The 25334-nt window shown below is 38.6% G+C and overlaps 1 protein-coding gene across 3 annotated transcripts; it reads right to left on the reverse strand.

Moving 5' to 3' along the window:
- Positions 1-416: 416 nt before the first annotated feature.
- Positions 417-25095, reverse strand: slc24a4a (solute carrier family 24 member 4a). 3 transcript variants are annotated; one of them, XM_058400083.1, is made up of 17 exons: positions 24454-25095; positions 20848-20961; positions 13381-13457; positions 12510-12584; positions 12255-12339; positions 12064-12167; positions 11280-11354; positions 10946-10971; positions 10809-10862; positions 9173-9261; positions 6743-6912; positions 5416-5563; positions 4115-4281; positions 3899-4013; positions 3692-3804; positions 3478-3543; positions 417-3002 (listed from the first exon to the last, which is right to left on the reverse strand). In XM_058400083.1, the coding sequence occupies exons 1-17, from the start codon at positions 24611-24613 to the stop codon at positions 2853-2855; spliced, it is 1788 nt and encodes a 595-aa protein (XP_058256066.1). In that variant the 5' UTR covers positions 24614-25095; the 3' UTR covers positions 417-2852. The 3 variants fall into 3 exon arrangements, with proteins under 3 accessions (XP_058256066.1, XP_058256065.1, XP_058256064.1); XM_058400082.1 differs by having other exon boundaries at positions 5416-5557; positions 9116-9261; XM_058400081.1 differs by having other exon boundaries at positions 9116-9261.
- Positions 25096-25334: the final 239 nt, after the last annotated feature.

The raw sequence follows: 25334 nt of genomic DNA on the forward strand, positions 1-25334 counted from the left end.
TTTGCTCAGGTGCTCAACAGTGGCACCTTGGTGGACCTGGAATTTAAGCTAACCTTCTGAACCTTCTGATCAGTAGTCCAACACCTTAATCACTAAGCTATCACATCCCCAGTCTTAGTTAGCAACTAAAATTATAATGATCAACAAAAATGATTGATCCTGATACCTTATAACTAGTACTTCTCTTAGTATTTTTCAAATTTCCTTTAAATAAGCTTTATACACAGTCTTCAAATGGGTTTCTGTTATTTGTTGTATTTTCTCAAACAAATTCTGTATTATGTATAACAAAATAAAGTAAAATTGATAACAGTAAAAAGGTGACATAAGGCAACAAACACAAGACAGCACAACACAGTGCATTACAGTTATTAAGCTCTCAGGGGCACTAGAAGAGCACGCTGCACACCATCAAATCTTTATAAAGTGTAGAAGTTTAATTTGTGTTCATACAATTTTCTTATGATTCAAATATGAATGATAATATTTTGAATAGTTTATTGCTTCACAATAAAATGCATTGGTTGGATACATCCATTTATAGCAAGACAATACATTCAAGTTAAACACTCTTGTCATACAGTACCTATTAAATTTCTATCTTTGTCAATCAGTGGCTTGGAAACCCATCCAGCTCAAGCTCACCTATAACCCCCAGCCCACAGTGCAGCAGGTCACAGTCTAGTCTGAAATAAGACTGCACGTGTATGTGTGAACAAAAGTGAGTGCGTGTGTCCTGTAGGTGTGCACTTTCATGCATGAACATAAATGTACTGTAGGTTTTAAAACATCTTCAATCAACTTAAAAGGTTTCTCCTGAAGAGGTATCTGTTGGGTTTATCTGTGCATACAAAGACTTTGCTTCATGTCAGAATGCCAGCCCTGGTAACAAAGATACCACCTCCTGAGTGATCCTTATCCCCGAAAGGAAGAAAACAATAATCTGGTCACTCAGTTGTGTGGAAGTGCAGTTTATAAAATACAGCTAGAGTCAAAAATACTGATCTTTCTGTTCAAATGTAGGAATAATAACCATTATAATAACAGACATGCCACAGAACAACTGACTTCAAAGTAGATCATAGAAATGGCTTATCTACAGTGATTTGGTATGATTTTTGCTATTAATTATTTATTTATTTATATGTACTATAGTAGACTACTTGCTGTTACGATAACAAGAACAAAATCTTGGCTCAGTAACCAAATAGGAAAATAGTTGCATATATGTGAACCGTTATAGAAATTTTAAACCATACAAATAAGGAAGTAAATTGTGTAATTCCTTCTCTTTCCTGAAACACACAATGTGTTAAAAGCACGTGAACTGACGGATCCTAACCTCCAGCGACATTCATTAACTTATTGTGAAACAACCTAAACCATTTATAGGTCATATCCTGTCTGAACTACCTTAAAAAAATAGAAATAAAATAAAACGAAATAAAATTTTACCTCACACCACCATACTGCACAGCACACAGCCATGTACAAAGAATGTGCCATTCTTCATAGCACTAATAATGTAGGGTAGTATGAATATTTGCATGCTTGAGCAACGAGGGTATTTAAATATAACCAGCCCTTCTGGTTACAGCCTACTGGTTACAATTTTCACTTGCATATATCCTTATATACTGCACACACTGAAACACTGCACACACAGACACCTGCCTTTCCACATGGATTGCAGTGACGGCATCTCTTTTTTTTTTAGCACTGTACGACGACACCTGACATTTCCACCACTGACACTCACAGACACAAAAACATCTGCCCTGTACTCGGGGTTATAATCTCCTGAGCCTGTTGGGTTTGGTGCAGGATGGAGTGGTAGCTGCCATATAGGGAGTTTGACATGATTTGCTGCATCAAATTATGCAGCACAGACAAAAAGTACAGAGATCCAGAAAGGGGAGATGAAGTGAACGGCGCAAAAAGAAAGAAAATTTGACCGTTCCAGTCATGGATGTGCGTCCACTCCTCCTCCCCACACCTGGAAGGAAGCACTGGTTCAAACAAGAGGACTTTTAATGTCATATTTACATATAAACAACAAGTACAACATCAAGATCTGTGGTTCTGGTCTTGTCTCGTCAGTGAATACAACTCTGAAATTTGTCTTTAATACCATCAAGGAGCTCGAACCCAGTTTTAAGTTTTTGATTGGTCCTTGTCTGTCTATATCGTTGTGCAGAGGCCAGGAGCAGGCGGCAAATCTTACTCATTACAGGATGGATCTTCCACAGCAGGACTCACTGATGATATCACTTCTCACACAGTCCTACTGTACCAAACTGCTGACTTCACTAAAATCTCATCATCCTTCACAGTTAAAAAAAAAAAAACCCTCTATTTCATGACTTTATTGTCATGAAACACTGCTTCTGTCTTTATTGCTCCTTATTGCATTACAGCAGAAAAGAGCTGAGGTCTTTCCTTACTGCGATCATAGTGTGGCCTATATGTCTAAAGTGCATTGTTCATTTTTGTTTTGATTTGATTTTCTCCTGGGAAGACCAGATGTAAATGGGATGCATTCGGATGTTTCCACTGAGCAGCATTCTTCTTTTTCCTGTGTATATAGAGTAGATATTCAGGCCCATGTAGATCCAATTCAAATAGACATGCTATGCTGCTAAGGTGAGAAGGTCCAGTCAGAGCGAGTCCTGCCATAGACAGAAGTTGAATTGAGAACTGGACCTCTGGATCTCCATGGGCAGATACAGCATAATGTAATGTCTCTGACTGCAGTGAATGCATGATGTCGGACATGGTGGATTTCAGGACCAAAAAAAAAAATAGATTATGGTGGTAGGTCCAGTCTGGAAGTGATTCAGAAACCAAAGGTTTCAGACTTCCTGACACATGGGCAGATTGACAAAGGTAAAAATGTTGTACTCGATCAAAATGGAGAAGCACAGGAAGACGGCATACAGCAGGAGCACGTACACACCCAGCTTTAAGTCCAGCTTCCACCTGTTCACATGGATCCCCAGAACCTGTGCAGAAAGACAGGGTATAATGTACGAAAAACATGACTCAGATGTGTTTATAAAGGTCATTCAGGTCAGAGAAAGATATTTTGTGACTCAATCAAGGGCTACATCAGTTCATCATATGCTTTGCAGTTTCCTTAATGAGTGGCAAAGCATCCTCAAGATCACATGTTCATACCACACTGGAAAAGACCAGGGAACCAGGGAACCTCTGGGGCTTGAATGATATGTACAATGATACGTTTTGTTAAAGTGTGGTCTTCTGCATTTTTGATGCATTTTGTGGTTAAATCTGGGTCGTTTTTTACAGTTTGATCACTACTGGGGTACAAAAAGTAAAAAAAAAATATGCATAAATTATTGGGGAGGTCTGGTCCAAATGCATGCATGTAGTGTGTCTCTGGCTTTCATGCCAGTGCTTCAAGGCCCAGTTGGTTATTGCTGCATACTGAATCATACATTCCTCACATCAACTTACAGTCAAAGCCACTGATCCCAGGAGCAGCACCACAGAATACACCAATCCTCTACTGTTGATTTTCACCTGTGACAAAAGTAAAGAAATTGAATTTACAATCACAGTGTTTCACATTTACATTCCCATGCCAGCATTGCTCTCCTTCACCCAGTTCTCCTCTGTGAATGTGTGTGGATGTGAGTGTATTCGTCAGGGATGACAACGTGACAGATACCACTGATCCGTAGTTGACAGCCATCGTCTGGAGGCCCCAGGGAACACCGAGCCCAACCAGGATATCAAAAACATTACTGCCGATTGTATTGGAGACAGCCATATCTCCCAGGCCTGTGGATGTGCACACATAATACATCATAGATGAACAGATACAAAAACCTGTAAAGAGGAGAAAGGAATGAGTATAAATGCAGAAAAATGATACCTTGTCGAGCGACTATAAGGCTAGCTATACAGTCAGGAACACTGGTGCCGGCTGCAAGAAAAGTAATGCCCATTATAACATCAGGTATTCCCAGTGTGTATCCGATAATCGTCACCTGCACATAATAATAAAACATATCACAATCACACTGTATACAGCTCAAATGGTGTAGTAAATAAACCGGTGATGCTAAACCTCAAACTCAAACACACTCACCATCCACACCATGAAGTATGAGAAGACAGCTATCCACAGAGTGGAGAGAAAAAAGGAAAGCATGAAGAAATTCTCCCAGCGTGGCTTTCCACAGTTTGGCACAGTGAAGTACAGCAGCACCAGGATAGGCCACGAAATGATCAACTTCACTCTGTTCATAGTGCCTCCTGCAGGTAGAAGGAGATAACACAGCAGCTTATTCGCTGAGCCATGATGGCACTTGGCTCCCAAGATTTGTTTCCCACAGAAATATAGCTCATCATAAACTTTCACAATTGTCCTGGGGACTGTGCAATAGCTGTAATGAATGCCCAGCTCATAAGAAAAACCACATGCAATAACCATATTAAACGTGACTGGAAACTCCTGAAAAGGTCCATGAATGTTAAGCTGATAATCTTACAACAATAAGTCCTGGATTCCTCTTCCAAAAGGATTTTTTCTACAAGTTTATTCAAGGGAAAATTCAACTGAGAGAGATTTCATCGTGTGACTGCTTCTTATCTGGCTTAGACAAAGAGCTTTAATACTAAATTACATACAAATATTAATTTATTTATTGTCAGATGATTGAATGTGTGGAAGAAGCTCCTTTACTATCCAGCCATACCTTTGAGAGTAATTCTAAAGGTTTGCTAAGTCGTAGTCTTTATTTAGCTTTATATATAACTGAAAGTAGACAGGAAATGCTTCCTTTCACAGAAAAAATATGCTGCTTGTCTGATATTGCAGCCAACCAACCAGCAGCTTTTTCAGAACCAGTTGACCTACTTTTTCTTTTCTTTTCTTTTCTTTTCTGTTCTTTTCTTTTCTTTTTACCACCAAAGTCTTGAAACGTTTAACTTTTAAATACACAATGTGGTGAACTTTTAGTGATGACATGTTGGTCAGAAAATCCACAGAAATATAAAAACTCATATTGTTTATGTGTGAGCCCCAGTCAGATGTTCCTGATAAATCTGTGTCTGATGAGGTGGATTACAGTAGATTTGTCTGAAAATAGGATTTCCTATTTATTGAACATTAACATTTACGTATTCATTATCATTTGAGTTGCTGCTTTTGCTGGTAGATAGCCAATAAGAGTGCAGCTTTTGAGATTCTGAAGCTTGTTAAAAGACAAGTGTGCAATAAGTACACTGTAGAGCTTCTGACTCTCTCTATGTGACATTATTAAGAAAGATTTTTCAAGCAGGTGACTGAGATCGTCAAAAATGCTGCTCATAGTAGAAACTGAATTAGGTAGAGACAGTTTGAGTTACTAGTGAGTAAGGGATAATGTGGGTGTGTGACTCTCTAACCAGGCATAGTGAAGGGTGAGGACAGCTCGTTATCATCCTCTTCTGTTAGTTTGTCCTCAGGTACGTTGCCGTTCTCCATGGTGTCTGCTTTCCCATCAGCCACTACCGTGCCGTCCACTCCATTGGTTGCCTGCATTAGCCGCTGTTGCTTTTAAAAGCAAAAAAAAACAATTTCCTTTAAATATTAAAGTCAAATTTTTCTTAATAATGTGGTTTGTATCCTTTTAGAAGTAGCTGATTCGGATTCGCATTTAGAAGTGTATGTTTGCTTAATATCCTTATTTTTATACATATGCTATAGGGCCAAAGGTTTTTGGAAACCTGACCATCACACTCATCAAATTGTGCTCATTCAGTCACAAGGGCATTAGTGGGATTATGCACTGAGGTCAGGGGCAGTCAGTGTTAAGTTTATTTGTCACATATACATTACTGTACAGTGAAATTCTTTCTTCACATATCCCATCTTTGGGGGTTTGGGTCAGAGCACAGGGTCAGCCATGATGCAGCTCCCCTGGAGCAGGGTGGGTTGGCAGCTTGACACTGCTGGGGGTTGATCCCCGATCTCCTGGTCAGCGACCCAGAGCCTTAACCACTTGAGCTACCACTGCCCCGATCATCCCAGAGGTGTTCAATGGAACTGAGGACAGGGCTCTGTGCAGGACACTCCAGTTCTTCCTTGTCACTCTTGGCAAATCGTGTCTTCATGGACCATAATTTGAACTGAGGTCAGGTGTAGCTAGTGTTCCAGTTCATCCCAGAGGTGATCAGTGGGGCTGAGGTCAGGGCTCTGTGCAGGACACTTGAGTTCTTCAACTCCAGCCTTGACAAACCATGATTCTATGGAGCTCAGACGTTGTGTGCTATCAACTTTGTCGCACCAGTTTAACTACATAGTTGTGATAGTCAAACGTCCACAAACTTTAAGCCATATAGTGCATGTCTGTACACATTTATTATTAAATACTGAAGAATTATTATGTCAGTTTCATTTCAGCATCTTACATGTACGTGGTGTTTTCCTCAGTGAAATCATGGAAAATACCGAAAGAGATCAGGTCACTGGACTGCAGAAGCCTTAACAGGTGATTTCTAAATCCCGGTGGAAAATCCCCAGTGAATGGAAAAAAACCCCTCTTTTATTGCACTCTACTTCTGTTGTTTCTGCGTCACCTTTAAATTCCATTCTTTTACTGCCAGTCAATGGAAAATCACAGCAGCCAGTTAAATCCCTTTTTATCTCATGCTTAGGACTCCAGCTGGAAATGTTTGGCAACTCCACTTCTTAACACTGACATGCCCTTTAGTAGATTTGAAGGCTGCTCACCTCGTTAATGATGAGTCGGCTTGCCATGCGCAGGCGAGTTTTAGGCCCAAAGCGGTTGGTGATCATGACTCTGAGGCCAGCCTCTGGGAAGCGGTAGTTTGGAGGACTGGAGTTCATCATCTCATCAACCATCACGACTGAGCCACGTGTGTACATCTTATTGGGTTTTACTACAAACAGAGATAGCAATATGCATCAAATCTGTAAATACACCCAAGTTGTGATCAAAACCCAGAATTCTGGACAAACAGGAGAAATTCTGGAGGTTTTTTTTTTTGCCAGTAAACTCACCGCTCTCACCATTCAGGGTGTTTGTATTAAACATAAGAAAAGGATAAAAACAACGCCCACACACACACACACACACACACACACACACACACACACCCTAATCAGTGATGTTCGAGACCTACTTACTTATACATATCTCACAACTCTCTCAACTCTGCTTTCCTTTCTCTCCTTAGTGATAAACTAAATGAAATTGGTCATACTTTTTGTGTTACACTACACGCTCAACAGCATCAATCATGCAGAAAGCATGTGGTCATTTCATGCAAACCCCCACAGGGCCACACTGTCCCACCATCTCGACTGATTGACTGACTTCTCTGCAGCACATGTCTTAAGTTCAAAGAGGTGATGCAATGCGGCCTACAAATGTGAAATCAAAATCAGAAAATTTTCATTCAGAGCACCCTGGGAACATACACAATGACATGAAAGATTTGTTGAATTTATTTCATTCGATGTGTATGCGTGAGCAATTATTTTCAAGGCCCTGAATAAAATCTGACTGAGCTTTCACTTGGGCTGAGACTCAAACTAACAACACTGGTGTTTTGCAAAACATTATGGCTTCGCTATTCTACCATGAATGCTTTAATTGCCTAAATGTAATAATACAGTTATAATTCTCTTCTAACATCCTGGTGAGAGCTCAAAATATCATTGGTTTAGATTAAAACTACATAAACTGATCATATTCACTCAGCATTATTCCATTAAGATAAGTATAAGCAATGAAATCATGTTTTGTTGAGAAAAGTAATATTTTTATGTAATCTATATGTATATGTGTTTTTTACCTGACTGACCACATATTTCTTTTTTTCTGTGAAGAGTTATACACACACTCTTAAACACAAGAACAGAAATACTAAGTGGTTATAGATTTGGTCACTTATCAGAAGATTGTGAGTTCAAATCCCAACACCAAGCTGCCACAGTGAGCAAAACCTTGAGCAAGGCGCTTAATCCTCAGCTGCTTAGCTGTATCCTGTATCAAATGTACATCACTTTGAATAAAAGAATCAGCCATAGGAACATGTACATTTTGATATATGATATATTATAGAACATATTATCTCAGATAAGCATTTGAGCTGTTGTGGGGAAAATTTTTAATATCGTAGCCATTTACGGTCAGGAAATCCAGAAGCGTATAACCGATCCTGCTCCGGATGGGAAGGATATCATTCCTCTTTCCTCTGTCTCTCAGAGACCGGCTAGACAACTGTAAGCTTAAATAGAGGGAAAAGGGCAGATAGCACTTTCCTCTCCAAGTGCTTTCAGCTTCCCCTTGACATTACATGAGAAGGAGTTTATAAAGTTGCAGAGCAGTTCATAAAGTTTAATGCTGTAAGCTTGTCTCAGAGGACGCATGTTTTTAGATTAGTAGCTGTGTGATGGTAAAGAATTAATTCGTAAGGAAACAGAGTAGATGAAAAATATATAAATGAGTAAGTAAATAAATAAATAAATAAAGAAGACCCTTTTTTACCTGCTTGAGGCACTCGGGGCACATGCTACAGCCACTGTGACATAAACGTGGCCTACTTAGAGTAACAAACACTCCTAGAACATACCCCATGACATCATGTGACCCACACAGCAAACCAGGTCAGCACAGTAGGTCTTGAACATCACTATTAGAGGCCTTATTATTGCAACAAACACATCACACAAGTGTTCAATGCACATGCACAAACACACACAAACTGTATAATACACACACACTGTATAATGTATAATAGGAGTGGAAGGGAGAAGTATTTAGTAAGGCTAAGCAGACAGGCTTCAGAGTAAATGTTAGAAGGTTTCTAGAGACACAATCTGAAATACAGAGCACACAGAATCAACCCCAGAAGGCAGGCAGTGACTCCTTCTCTACCTTACACACTACTGCCATTGGCAGCTAGTGTGCACATCTACTGATGCAGAAAAGCTTCAAACTGACAGGAAAGAGGTAAGAACATGTTGTTAGTCTCAGCTGTAATCACTGTGAGTATGTGTTGATTTTGAGTAGAGGCAGCGCAGAAGAGAGGAAGCTGAGCTGGTGCAGAGAGAAGAAGCCTGTCTAGTTACCCTTACCTGAGCTGAGTAATGGCCATGAAGGATCATCCCAATACTGCTCATAATATGCATTACCATCCTCCAGCTCGCTGGTTACTGCATTACCATTAGCAACACTCAAATCTTCTTTCCCAGAAAAGTAGTTCTGCATGCTGGTGTTAAACCTGAAGCAAAGAGAAATCTCCAAATGAGTCATTTATCCGTTATTTATCTTCTGTTGTGTCTGATCTGTTTGTTTTAATGTACATGATACATGATATATTCACATGCTTTACACTAGTTTGTCATTCTTTAAAGTAATAAAATGGTTAAAACTAAAATATATTATATACATGACGATATGAAGATATACACTCATGGACACTCTATTAGGAACACTGTACTAATACTGGGTAGTTGCTCCTTTTCTGCTCCAAACTAAATCTAAATTCTTCATGCCATGAATTTCACAAGATGTTGAAACGTTCCTTTGAGATTCTGGTTCATGCTGATATGACTATGATACATTTTCATGCTGTGAATCTTCTGTTCTATCACATCTTCATGCCACATAAACAGCTTCTTTCCATCCGCAACTGGCTTCATCAACATCATCCAGAACCCCCCCATGGTCTCTTATCTGCCTTCTTGGAGAGTAATGTATAACAATACTTTGATGATTTTTATGTTACATCAACACACAACTAGTCCATTTTTACACATCCAGCACGATTATACAGTTAATGTTTTTATTTTATTATTTTATTATTGTTTTTTTTATGTTTATTCTCAGGAGTTCTTTATATTTATGCCCCTTTGCTTCATATTCCTATGCACCAGTACAGCAACACAAATTCCTTTTAAAAACCCACAGCACCTAGAAATAAAGATGATTCTAATTCTGATCCCAAAGGTGTTCTACTAGATTCAGATCCTGTGGCTGAAGGACACTAAAGAACACTAAGATCATTGTCATGTTCCTGAAACCAGTTTGAGACGACAGTTTGAGGTGACATTGTGCATTAGCATGCCGGAAGTAGCCATTAGAAGATGATAAATTGCGGTCATGAAGCTTGGCTTTAACAGCCCGAACTGTGGCCAGAAAACATTCCCCACACCATTACACCACCTCCACAAGCCTGGACTCTTGACACAAGGCAGGTTGGGTTCATGGATTCATGCTGTTGGTGCCACATTCTGATTTTACCATCTGTGTGCCTCAGCAGAAATCCAGATTCATCAGATCAGGCTATGTTTTTCCACTGAGATCACATTTCCCCCATTCTACTGGTTGATATGAATATTACCTGTAGCTGCTGGCTGTATCTGCATGATTTAATGCATTGCACTGCTGCCACATGATTGGCTAATTAGAAAATTACATGAATGAGCAGGTGTACAGCCGTTCCTAATAAAGTGCTCAGTGAGTGTATACGGTGTCTTCGCTTTTTTTTTTTTATTTCGTTTTGTAACTACGGGGTGAATGTAACTAACAAGTAAAAGAAGCTTCTAGCTACCGTTTAGCATGAGTATAAATTATATTATTTAAAAATATCTGATGGTCAGATCACTAAATTCTGGGAAAATTCCATTTACTGATAAGATTGCATAACATGTACAGTACAGTATATACTATTCATCCAACAAAAATACAATAAATGCACCTTAACTGCTTGAAAACCACAATAACCAGAGAATTACCAAACAATGCCTACTGTATGGAAGAACTCACTTCATAATGACTATGTAGCCAATGTACATGACCATGAGCACCAGACTCTCCCACCTGTTGAGGAGAAAGCAGTGGACAGTAAGTTATGATTCTTTTGATTCTTCTCGAAGATGCTTTTATAGCACTGAGGCACTTACCACATAATCTGCCCATCATAGATGAACTATAAAAGGAGACACACTGAAGTGAACAATCATTAAATAAGTCCTTTTTGCAGTTATGAGATGTTGTGAAGCTGAACCTGACAAATATGCTTTTATACATATAAGAAATAAAATATTACCTGTTTGCTCACAATATTACATATCCAGCCTAAATTACTTTTTTATTGCTAATCTGAAGATTTGTTATATAAAAATGCATTTGCTTTTAAAGCTGATTTGGGATTTGCAACATACAGAAAACATTCATTTCAAACACAAAAAAATAATAATAATAAAAAAACACTATTTATTGTAATATCATACTTACTACTATAAGTGCTACAACAGACAGTGTGTAGTAAATGGAGTCCCGAAACACAGCAAACTTGGTGAGATAGACAACCTTTGGAAGAGAGAAAAGAGCTTTATAATTGTTAATATAATTGTTACAGTTAACACTGCATTTAATTCACTGTATGTTTTGGTTTTAACATATACATCTGGTCACCTGCCTATTTCCACTCACTAGCCTGGACTAACATATCATACAACAGCTACCAGCTGGACAGGATGAAGGCTAACACATGCTTCCTCTGAAAAACATGAATCCAGCCAATGGCATCATCTCCATTTGTTGCTCATGTGTAAGACACTCAGAGGAATGATTTATCTGCCCTGTTCTCCATACATGAGCTAACAGATGAATAACATCCCGCCTCAGAGAGCAATCTTTCCTTTCCTGTCCTTTCCTTTCCTTTTCTTTCTTTTCTTTTCTTTTCTTTTAAAACCAGTTTTAAAAAGTAAAAACACAGCATAATATTATTACTCTCCTATTGGACGGGTCGGGGTCTGAGACCTGATCTGTATCCAGCATTAGTAGTTAGTAGAAGGGGCATGACCAAAAGACTAGTGTTTAAAATAGTGAGAATTTCAGGGCTTAAAATTGTTTAATTTATTTAGTTGGAAGTGAAGTACTTTAGATTGTATTTTAAACTCATCTTCAAAACTGTATAAGTAAAAGCACAGCACAATATTTCTACTTTATGAAATGACAAATAAGACAGTTTGAATTTCACAAACACATACAAACACACACACACACACACACACACCTGTCCAGCGAAAATTCCACACACACCAATGATGCAGAGAATGTTGAAGACAGCTGAGCCCACAATCGTGCCCACACCCACATCTCCATGTGTGATGAACACACCTGCAGAAAACACAATGTTCAGCCACTATAGCAATTCTCAATAGCTTCCATGGAAATTGTGTGTGTGTGTGTGTGTGTCTATCTCACCAATGATGGAGGCAAAAAGCTCAGGAGCTGAGCTTCCAGCAGCCATAAATGTTGCACCAGCTACATCCTCACTCATATGCAGTTTCTGACAGATGACAAGAGTCGCATACAAATGATCACAGTGCAGCTAAGAGTGAAAAGCCTGACAGCATGCAACCTCAGAGCAGGGCCGAGGTGATGGAGTGAGTTTGATGGAGTGACACTGGGTTCAGAGCTTGTGGAGTTTAGAATTAAAGCTTTTATAATCCTACTTACTTCACAGATCTTTTCCAGCGATGTAACAAAGTAGTCATCACACACGATGGCCAGAGCCAGGAACATGTACACAGCCTAAAGAAAATACATAAAAATAAATAAATAAAAAGTAAAAAAAAAAAAAAATGAAATTATTAAAAAATGAACACAAATGAAGAAATTGCGAATAATATTGTGTATAATGCATTTGTAGAATAGATCCCTAGTGGACTGTTTACTGGGCAATTGAAGACTGGAAAATGACCAGGTGATTTTTTTTTCTAATCTTCAACTGTCCAGTTTTGGTGAGTCTGTGCTTATGAGAGCCTCTGATTCTTGCTCATGGCTGACATGAGTGGAACCCGATGTGATCTTCTGCTGTTGCTCATCCACCTCAAGGTTTGATGTGTTGTGTGCTCTGAGATGCTTTTCTGCTCAATACGGTTGTAAAGAGTGACTATCTGAGTTACTACTGTCTACCTGGTAACTTGAGCCAACTAGATAACTGCATAAATGTGCAGATGTTCCTAATAACGTAGATAGCAAGAATATATATATCATGTCATACTATCAAAAATGTTATAGAGGTCATTTCAATTCAATATTTTATATCATTTCTATTTTAGATTTATTACCTATTATGAATACAATCTGCTCAAGGGACCTCTAGAGTCACTGAAGGCTTTTTTTTGTGTTATTCATTAGTAGCTTTGGGCACTCTAGTCACATGGGGTTTTCAGGACAGCCAGTCACATGACACAATGAACAGCTGGCTAACAATTTATAACGATCATGAAGTTGTCAGAGCTGCTCCATGTATCTTAAATGACTGGGTCAATTGTGGAGAAAGCCAGGCTTTGACAGTACAGTCACAGACACTGAGTTTACCTACAGCAAATATGTGCAGCAGTACAGCGCCTCGTGTTCGCTCTCGGTTTGTGAACACATCCTCAGGGAACTCATGGATGGCTGAAAAGAGAATACATGTTAGAGGCAGTATTTATGATTTTCAAGGGGTTATACACAAAATTAATGCCACAATTTTATTAGGAAAAGAAAACTGAATAAATAAAATGAATAACAAAGTTTGACCTAAGAAATATAAGTAAAAAACCCCACATATATATATATATATATATATATATATATATATATATATATATATATATATATATATATATATATATATATATATATAAGTTTGTATTCAACTATTTATATTTTCATGGGGGAATAACTACACTGATGTCTAACATGACTGATATCCTTTAATGTCTCACACGGCTATAGAGCAGGGGTATCAAACTTACAGTGCATCATAAAGGCTCTAACCTGAACCACCACCTCAATTTATAATCTATATAAAATCATATCCATCCATCCATTCTTTACACCACTTATCCTGCAGGGTTGCAGGGAGTCACTCCAAGAAGACACAGGCCAGGGTAGACCCAGTACAGGATGGCAGTATATCATAGGCCACAATCACACACACACACAGCAGACAATTTAGAGATGCCAATCAGGCTACAACACATAACTTTGAACTTGGGGGCATATGTGCCTGAAGGAAACCCCCAAAGCAGAGAACATACAAACTCCACACACACAGCTGTGTTATGTTTTTCCTACTCTAACACACCCCAATTAGGAAGGAGTGTTAATTAGCGGATTAGTTATGCTTGATTAGCTGGAATCAGGGAAAACTCTAAAATGTGCAGGTCAGGATTCAGGACTAGGGTTATAAACCTGTGCACTAGGGGGAAAAATATAACATATAATTAAGTTCATTTATTAGTTGTACCACTACAAACGTTCAAGGAAGTGAACTTTATGCAATGCCCTGTATAATTTGGAACCATGTTGTGGATTTACTTTTTGTAATAAAATGCAGTCTGTTCATCTGTATTAAAGGTGATATATCTGTTTGTTCACCTTTCAGATAAATACTGATAAATGAACACATTATAAAGGAGTTGCTGTGCTTGTGGTCATTAAGCTGATTTTGTTTGGTCTGGACCATTGGACGCTGCATCCATAATGATAAACTGAGTGATGATGGAAACTGAGTTAGACACCCCTGCTGGAGTTGGATCACTCTTTCATGAATAACATTTCAAACGTTTATATTCTTAGGTTTGTGTGAATGATTTCTTCATTCCAGACCTCAAGAGTTCAAATCCAAAGTGTAAGAATTTTGTCAGAAAATCAATCATAATCTAGAAGTCTGACATATCCGAGAGCCAACACTTTTTGATTTCTCAATAATGTTAAAGCTGATAGTTATAAATGATGATGTTGGTATGCATACACATAAGCAACTATAATGTGAAAAAAGAATGTGAATTATTCATAAGGAATATTGTGAATTCAGTTTTTGTAAAGGAAGAAAAACCTGACAGCAAAATGTTGTAAACAACAATGTTTGACACCATTTGAAAAATAATGTTCCACTGAAACATATGCCTTGTATGTATTATTAATAGTTGTGGGTGTATTGGCAGGCACACATATTGTCATGCCCAAATCTGGTGACTGACTTCCTAAAACCTCAGAACTTCAGACCCAGCCCTGTTGGTGATTAGTCAGGCATACAATGCAGAAATTTTCAGTTCCTTCTTGTTTTAGCAATTTATTTGCTTTAGGTTTTGTGTTGGTTAAGTAAATTGCTTGCTTAGGATGAGATTGTATAACTGATATTTCCATGTTTTATTTAACTTTTGACCCCTAAAAATCCTAATCATTTCCTCCCAATAAGTCCCTTATAATAAATAAAGAATTGACCAAGAGAAATAGCAGCACATGTGCACATCTAGAATCAACACTTGACAGTTTCTTAGCACTCTCATGCAGTGATGCACAAAGACAAAGACACAGCTGGCTAGGAACCACCTGAGCATATATCAGAGCAATTACTTTTGGTCTCCTGAAATGAGGACGTTGTAAAAAACAAAACAAAACAAAACAGGAAAAACGAATTATATACCGTTTACCTTACTTAGACGTACTTAGAAAAACAGATATTATATTCTTTAATATATATCTAGGCTGAAAAATAGCCAACACATTTTTGTCATTATTCCATCATCCAGTTAACGGATGTCTTACTAAAATTTTTAAAAAGCCCAATTATCTAAAAAGATCTCTAATCTAAAAAAAACTCATATGCTGTAGCAGAAATAAAGGAACGATTCATGTGTGAGTGAAAAACTGAACACAGCATTTCACTTTCATCCACTGGGATGCTAGTCCATCACAGTATACCATGAGGTCACTATAAGGTCACCAATAGAGCGGCAATATTTAAAATAGCCAATCAATCTCCTGGGAGGAGAGTGGAAACCCACATGAACATGGTGAGATCATGCAAAACAGCACAGCTGTGAGGCTGCTATGCTCAAAGTTGTGCCATCAAACCTAATGCAAGCTAACCAGGAATACAGTTTTACACACAGAAAGATGTATCACAGAGCATCATACTTTGGCTTTAAGGATCAACATGACTAAATCATGTTCAGTTTCAAGACAATACAGTTTTTCAGATAATGTTTAGTAGCACATTTAAATAAAATAAAGAGTTAATATAACAAACTAATATAGCAAGAGCACACATACAGCTGAGATTTCTGAGCTAATAACACAAACTAAGTGGTGCAAAAATAATGCAGTCTCAGGAGGATGCTTTTTAGGAGGAACTCCAGCCTGAGGTTGTCCCTGTTGGCCACTGACAGACTGAATTGCACTGAAGCGAATTTGGACGCCTCCACTGTCCATCTGTCACCCATGGCTCTGGCCCTCTGAGCCCTGGTACCCCATGTGACACCGTGACTATCTACATCATCCCATTCTGACAAAGTAGCTCTGCAGTGCACAATCCACATCCAAATCTTGGAAGACAAAGGTCCTGTATGTCCAGGTCTAGCTACAAGCAACACTATCCACACTGCCATCTGCTGGAGCGTGGAATGATATGTGTACTCTAGTTCTACACAAAGGCAACAATTTTCTATATGTACATCAATACTAGATGACCTTTCATAGTGTTGATAAATCATGAGTCCTAAAATACTTAGTGGTACTTTCTGGATGTTCCTTCACTGTTTTCATCTGCCTCTTCCTGACTGCCATGAGCAACAGGGAGAAGTACAACAGAACATCGATCACATGCTCTGATCACATTTCTCTATTTACAGACAGCCCCCACCCTATCATACTGAGAGAAGAGAAGAGGATATGGCTTGACGGACAGCCTGAAGGTCACGTCTGGGAAAGAAGATCTTGTACATCCACAAATATACTTTATATTTGCTCACAAATGCAAGCTTATAAACATTTGCATATTCATAGTTCATGAATTCTAGAGCCATTCTGCTGCTGGTAAACGGATGTCATACATAGCATCTTATATTCCTGTTGATAAGTAATGTTCTATGAGAAAAGGATGTTTGGAGCACAAAACTGTGTTTAGCAATTAACATAATTTGACCTTGCATGAATATGAACTGCATTTACATCACCAAACAGTTTGTAGTACACATAATTAATCACCTGACCAGTCAAAGATCCTGTATAAAAATCTCTGTATACATCATTCCCTATAGAGCCATGGGTGAGCAGGTGGCTGATGTTAAGTCATGTCGAGTAGACCATCACAGGATCTGACATGAGGAACCTTGCTACTGAGCCCCAGGTTTCAGCCTCCTATTTTTTGACTGTTAGAATTTCTTCCCTCTACACTGATGAAATTACTCATTAGTCTCCAGCTGGTGAACCATTAAAAGTGTTCACAAGCTCTGGCATGCAAGTTTAATAATTAATACAAGGACCATTACATCTTCCAAATGTCTGCATGGCTTTTTTTAGTCCTCTTTGTGAAACTGTACTATGTATTTCTCCCAGTGAACCAGTGACTGGGTCCATTAGCTTTTTGTCCCCATAGTAAATGTCAGGACCATTGCTTAGGCCTATAGGTCTGTATACCAGTAGATATTCAGACACGGTGAATAAATATCCCTGCACCTGGTTCGACTGCACAGGCTCACTTATGCCATTTTTTTGCACTGCATATCTCAGGCCTACTCTCTCAGTTTTAACAGTAAATTCAAGCTTTAGCCAAGCTGTTTTTTTTTTAGCACAGTCAAAATCATGTCTACTGTCATTTCTTTTTCTTTTTCTTTTTTTAAATCATAATATAACTAAACAATCAAACAAATTTATTTTATATATATATATGTATGCTATGAACGACAAGGTGATGCTTTGTATCAAGCACCAAGGAAGCAAAAAATTACAAATGATATGCACAAGCAAGCTTTGGAAATAGGCAGATGTCCTTTTTTTAATAGCTAACGTTTAAAGCTACAAGGATTGATCTGTATGCAAGCAGACAGAAAACTCAATGCCCAGTCTGGTTCAAGCAGGACACACAGAAGCCAAACGCTCTGGACCATGATCTGCTGGTGCATGAATGGCTGAATGTACAGCTTGATATGTTCTACTGCGATGACATCTTGGGATGACTTGATTAAGTGGAACTGGGGGGAGCAGCGGTGACTACTTGGGGGGATCGGTGTAATTAAAGAGAGGAGAAAAATAAAGAAAACAAAAAGGCTATGAATGAATAGCTCATCATGGTCTCTGAGTTTTAATATTGTTATTAAACCCCCTTAACACCCACAACAACACAACTATTACAATAGTTCCAACGCTGGCAGATCAGAGAGTTGGTCTAGATGTGAATGTCACTACTTCAGACCAGACCTGCTTTCTCAGATGAACAGGTCACTCTGGCACTGCAGAACATACATCTTGGAATTATGGGTGAAGCTGATGGAAATGACTTCAGTACATGTCATGTTTGGCAGGAGTCTAACACACTCTTACTAGTTCATGTGTTCTGTCCACATGCAAGCAAGTGGAATGCTTTCTCAATATTTTGTGAAACACAGGGCATAAACCTTTTACCTGACACTTGTGAGTCTACTGAACCTAAAACTATTTTGCACTATTATTATCTGCACACAAGAAAAAACATACTTTTTTCTCCATTTTCATTACTCCATTTGTAGTACTCCATTTTTTATTTTTAGTCGTGTTTTGTTATTCATTTTAAGACATCCAACCAATTCCCAAAGGAAACTGTGCACAACTGTGTTAATTGGTCTTTGAGCAAAGGCCGACACTGCCCATTAATCAGCGCAGCATGCACCACCTGGGAGAGATTACTTTTTTATTACAACTGATGCATAAATGGACAAGCAAGAGTCAAGCTTGAGCTGAATCAACAATCAGCCAGAGGAAAATGTCCATAACTTATTACGATATTCTTTTTGCTATATCTACCTCATGATTCATACATAATGACACATCTACTTTCCCTCCTACATATAAATGAAAGATCAGCCATTAAAAATTTGCCAGCAATTCTAAGGAACATATTAAAGCTAACAGGCTTGAAGTTTAGATTTGCTGGCTAGTTTTGTTTTGTTGCTATCGTAATAGTTGCGATGTTGTGGGTGTTAATGGGGCTTAATAACAATAATACAATATGGAGACCATGACGAGCTCTTTATTCATAGCCTTTTTCTTCCTTTATTTCTTTTCTCTCCTTAATTACACCGACCCCTCCAAGAAGTCACTGCTGCTCCCTCAGTTCTGCTCAATTATCAGCAAAAATAAAAGTCCCATAGAATCTTCCCAGTAGAAATAAAAGTCCATTCATAAATACAAAATATTGTTACCAAAACATAGAATCTCCTTCATTCTACTCTTACACTATTGGGTAAAACATTTATCGACAAGCTAAATTCTAGGTTTGTATCAGTTTGAAAAGCTTGAGATAAATGTTAAATAGTAGAGCACCATTAAATGAACTTACAAAAAAACAACAATGGTAAAATACAGTAAACAGTTAAAATATAGATACATTTTTTATGCTTTCACCCAGAAATAATAGGAGAAGCCTTCAACCAGATATCGAAGTAATGCTTTAATTAAACCAATGTTTAATTAAAGGCCAATGACTTTTGCTTCAACACTTCTTATCTCTGCCTGTTTGTTGTACATAGTTAGCTGTGCCGACTGTAGACTGAATGATATTTACAGAATTGCTAGCAAATGTTTCTGTTTTAGGAACTATTTCTCACTAAGAATCAAATGATATTATTATGAATAAGTGTACACTGATATAAACTACCCATTTGACATGTGTATGATCCTCTCATGCCAGTTTATTGAATTCTGCTTTTGTTAAAGCCAAAGCCAACATTTCAACAGCAAAGCATTTTCCACAGTGCAGATTATCCTAGAGTATATCTAACACTGCACTAATCCCAATATCATGTGATTATCATTACTTTGATTAATTATCAGCACCACAGTCCCATTGCTATGAGCCATGCCACAAATCAGCACAACCTACAGAAACATTAGTGGAAATCTCTAAATGGGTCTCTCGAAAACCAAACGTCTACAAACAATCCACCTATAATAACTGCATGGTGTGAAAAATGCTGCTGTCTGGTGAAGGTCCAGTGGACTAATGGTCTAAACTGTACATAGAATAAACTCTTTGTTTTAGAAGATCTCATCTTTCTATCTCTCTCTTCCAAATACAGTGGCTAGTATCTGCAAGCACACACACACACACATACACACACACACACACACACTAAAAGCAGCAAGTCTAATAGCTCTCTATAGCCAAAGCCAGACAGCTGTGCATTACTGATATCTGGACAGTGGACAGACTCCTAACATGTCACACACACACTTTGAGGATGGTCAGCCTCTGTTAAGCCACACAGACAAATGGCCTGACTCTGGCAGATCCCATTCACAAACACTGGGTAGTTCTGCAGCACATATTGAAACACTTACAGCACTTAGATGATGTGGGCTCTTTACAAGTGAGCATCAGCAATTTCTGACTCCACTACACACTGCAAAATATCCCAAAGCACATCACAAGCCCATCCCCAGTAAACTGTGTAATGACTCCTCCTCATATACCTCCAGGCTTTTCTTTTACTTTCTTTTTGATGAGTAAGTGAGAAACAATCATTCGATACAGTGAGGGTGAGATGGAAAACACAACTAAAAATAGTTTCCAATACCTCCAATTATACTATGCACAAGGCAGCTGCAGACTATTTCTTTGCCTCATGACTGCAAATCTTTTATAATCGCATTCATTCAGCACACTGGCTCTTTAAGAGTGGGGAATAACCCCAGGAGCAGGATTCATCAAGCAATAGCTTAATTTGCCATTTGAGCACAATTACCATGCTGTGGCACAATTAATTAAACAAATCATGTTTTATTAGAGCTAAAGAAAAGATGAATGCATGTCCAACTATACCTGGGGCAGAGCAGTTCTTTTCCAGAGTCTCGTTGTTTTCCTCAGTGGCCATTAGTCTACGGCCCAGATGGTCTGTCGGTCCAGCATAGTGCTCCTGCAACATGATTCCATGACCTGCCACACACACACACACACACAGGAGACATCCAACTCAAAATTACAGTTTTCATCATGGTGTGGTGTGGAGAATGTTTTCTTGTACTCTTTGAGCTGTTCATTCTAATCAATCATTGCTTGAATGCCACAGATTGTTTAAGTACTGGATCTGACCATGTGCATCTCTTCATGACTACAATTTAACATGTGGCTAATGGCTAATGGCTACCTCCAGCATGATTATACACCACGGCCCAAGGCAAAAGTCATCCAAACTTCTTTCATGAACATGACAATAATCTCAATGTTCTTCAGTGGCCTTCAGTCACCGGATCTGTATCTAGTAGAAGACCTTTAAGATATGGTGGAACTGGAGAATCACAGCATGAAAGTCAGTAATTGTTGGTCCAGTCATAACACCATGGACCTGAATCTCAAAGAAACATTTCCAGCATCTAGTGGTATCCATGCCTTGAAGAATTGAGCAAGTGAGGCCCTACCCAGTGCTAGTATATATATATATATATATATATATATATATATATATATATATATATATATATAGGTGTATATTTAGAGCCATAGAGCTTTCTGTCCCTGAACTTGCCACTGACAGAACACATTAGGTCCAATTTGAAATTAATTTGTAGGACTATTTGTAGACATTGCCGTCTCACAGCTCTAGGGTACTGGGTTCAGCCCTGATCTCCTGAGGTTACTGTGAGTGTAGAGTTTCTGTGTACGTTCTCTCTGTGTTTAAATGCATTTGCTCTCGGTTCTCCAGTTTCCTCCCAACCTTCCATAAGCATGCAAGGTGGATTGGCTACACTGCATTGACCCTTGGTGTGTGTGTGTGTGTGTGTGTGTGTGTGTAATTGAATGCGCATTGCATCCAGTGTTTACTAGAATACACTCAAGATCCACCATGACCCTTACCAGGATTAAGTAGTTATTTTAAAAATGAATGAATGAGTGAATGATTGAACTTTGATCATTCTGATTATTTTATTAAGAGAATTGATTTATTCATCAGTAGTTTATCAGTAAAAGATAAACACCACTGTCTCTCATTTCTTTCACTAAACAAACAGCATTTTAATCATTAATCTTCTTGTTTACTGCACCACACTTGGAAATATTGACTTTTGTGGTGTCACTATAAATGTGATTTTAGATTAAGTAGCATAAATTTAACGTTATATTAACTAATATCAGTTTAGAGACTCAGTAAGGTCCCCGCCTGATAACCTGATTACTGAAAATCAGAGTAGTGAAAATATGAATTCCTTAATTTATAATCCAAAATCCACTGAGAGGTTTGGCTTCACCAACCAACATGAAATAAAAAAAAAGCTTTAATAATCCAGGAATCTATTTCATAGCTGAAGAGCATAAACAGAAAGGGCTAATACAGAAGGTATGGAGGATGGAATGGGGATTTCTGAAAATTGTAAGCTCTAAGAAAGTACCTGGCTTTTGTAAAACTCAGTAAAATCTAAATGTACAGTATACAAGAGCAATTCTTTGTAAATATGCCAGTGTTGCACCAGTAATAAAAGGCTATGGTGTAAATCTTATAAATAAACCTGCTACTTTTCATGTAGGTTAGTAAAATGTGGGGGTCTTTACAGAAAAGATTTCAGAAAATTTACATTCAGCAATATTGGTCTATAAATCTATGAGGTTCTCTTTATTTTTTCCGATCCATAAGGTATATTCTATTTGTGCTAAATGAAGTTATAACACATATTGTTAATGACCCTGGTTTATTTATTTCCATTACGCACTGATCTTTTTTATATTGAATAAATAAGTTATACTTAGTAAATGTGTTGTAAGTGATCATGTACCTAAAATGCAAGCTGCATTCCACTGCTTTAATCAACTTGCTGGGAAAATCCTTCCATAGTAGGGGATCTGCTTACAGGCATACTTTTTAAATTAGCCCAGAAGAACCTCACTGGCACAGTGAGCATGGGCAGTTTTTTTAGCCTTTGTCAGCGGTTTCAGGAAATCGAAAAAACCTGTACACATTTAAGTCTTGTCCACCTTCAGACCAGGAACACAGGCAGAAACATCTACACTGCTTCTAACTCAGCAGCAGCACTGCTCATCAACCCAGTCAGCGTGATATGATACCAAGTTTAATTGGCTGTTAGAAGCATACCAAAACAAACAAACAAACTAAAACCAACAACCATCCCCTGCTGAAAATGTCTTGACAGTATTGACCAGGAACTGAAAATGTTTTTTTTTTCAGTTCATATTTCAATTCTTTTTTTAAAAAACCCAAAAAGTAGAAAATTTGTTTAAACAACAAATCTAATCGGTAAAATGTGTAGCACCATAACTGACAAGGTCTGATTACTGCCTTTCAGATTTCTTGCCCTTATTTTAACATCCTTATCTATCCTACTGCTCCCTACAAATTGTAAGGGTGATAAAAGTCAATATAAAGTTATCCTGACTGATCTTCTTTATCTTATGATGAAACAGTTTTTTAATCCTGTCAGGAGTAGTTTCTTCCAGGATAACAATGCCCCATCCATTCACCAAGTACCAGAGATGTTGTCCTGTTGTGTTCGACAGCTCTCTCCATCATCAAAACACCAACTGAGGGACTTTTGGAAGCTCATATCTCCAGTACAGTTCCCGAGACTCACAAAAATCTATGTTCTGGTGGTCTGTTTTGGCATAACCACTTACCAAGACACTTTATGCTGTTTGTTTCAATGAAAGTGCAAAGGAACCCCCATTTGTTCCCCTGTACTACGTCACTGCATACTGTACCTTTAATAGCCTTTATGTGTTTTATGTTGTATATAAATACATAAGGCTGTTTGCATGACTGCACTGATGAGCATTTATCAATTACATACAGAACAAAATCCCTTATGCAATTTTTTTTATTTATTTAGATTTATTTTTTGCAAATTTGAGGACTTGCTCACAGCTCTCTCGGTCTCTATATAACTCCGTTCAGGCCAGCGAATTGCAAATGGACCCATAAACAGAATTTTAGATAAATGCACAGACAGTATGCATGTATACATGTAGACTGGGCAGAATACTGTAATATGTCCTATAGGGGACACAGCAGATCTGCCATTAACGCTGTGTACACACTGCGGCACCGGTCAGACAGACACGCGCACGCAGCCAACATGCGATCTGACGAACACATCCGATGGAGCTGAATTATGCAAGACAGCTGGAGCACATCTCTACAAAGCAGTACTAAATAAATGGTCGTTGGTCATAACCCGAGATTTGCATCTAATTCCTTTCAAGACGAAATCCTCCGAAATGGTGTAAGCGTCCCACACAGACACGGTTCCACATCAGTATTATTAACACTACACTGTCCCGAAACGAGCTCATACATTTCTGCCTAAACTGTGAATCTGCTGCACGAGTGATCTACGAATGAAAACACACTCCCCTCTCAATTACTGTGAGAGCGGAGGATGTCGGCCATCCACTACCCCATCCCCATCCCCATGCACTCACCTGTTTTGGTGAGGAGCGCTGACATGCACCAGGCCGCCAGCAGCACTCCGCACACCACACACACTTGCGCCAGGAGCATCTCCCTCCGCTTGCGCACTCGAAAATGCTCGGTGATCATAGTCTTTTTGGATATGGAGCAACTCCGCTCCAGGTCCGACATGGTGGCTGTCGTCCGTGTGCCTTTAGCTCCAAAAACACAGCCGCAGATGGCCGTGATCAGTGGGATAACGGCTGATACGAGGTGTCACGCCGTGCAGAAGCGGTGTGTGCGCCTCATTTCGCGTCCAGTCTAACCGGTGTGTGTGTGTGTGTGTGTGTGAGAGAGAGAGAGAGAGATCGTTTTGTCCCAGACGCTGCTATAACGCAGAGTTATGGTTCAGATGTCGGATCATTAAATAAATAATCTGTGAGAGCAAAGCCCCAAGGTGATACAACCAGTTAAAATGTTAAACAGCAATCTGAGTAAAACCCGAGCCCTGGCTGAGAGATTTTGTGGAATGACAAAATAAATTCAGTAATGCCTACAAATATACTTCCATGCATCCCTATAAATGTTGCCCGTCAACATTAATACAGCGGTCACAGATAAACATGCATGCATCTCTGACAGGAAGCCTTTTACTCTCCGCTCTCGCGCTCCGATCCTCCACGTGACTGGCTGTTCCAATAGAACACGTGACTGGGGCACAAGCTCTTTCCCCCTCTGAGTGCTTTAACCCGTACTAACGTATTAAACAGTATGATAAAAAAAAAATCCTAGGCCATTTCTTGTAATTCCAAAATATAATTCAGCCACAGCATTAAGTACACTGTGTGATATTTACACTTAAGCATGTGAGGCTGCTATATAGTTTTATTTCAAACACACACTTTTCTTACAT

Source organism: Hemibagrus wyckioides, linkage group LG09 (genome assembly GCF_019097595.1).
Source record: "Hemibagrus wyckioides isolate EC202008001 linkage group LG09, SWU_Hwy_1.0, whole genome shotgun sequence".
NCBI classification, from domain to species: Eukaryota; Metazoa; Chordata; class Actinopteri; order Siluriformes; family Bagridae; genus Hemibagrus; species Hemibagrus wyckioides.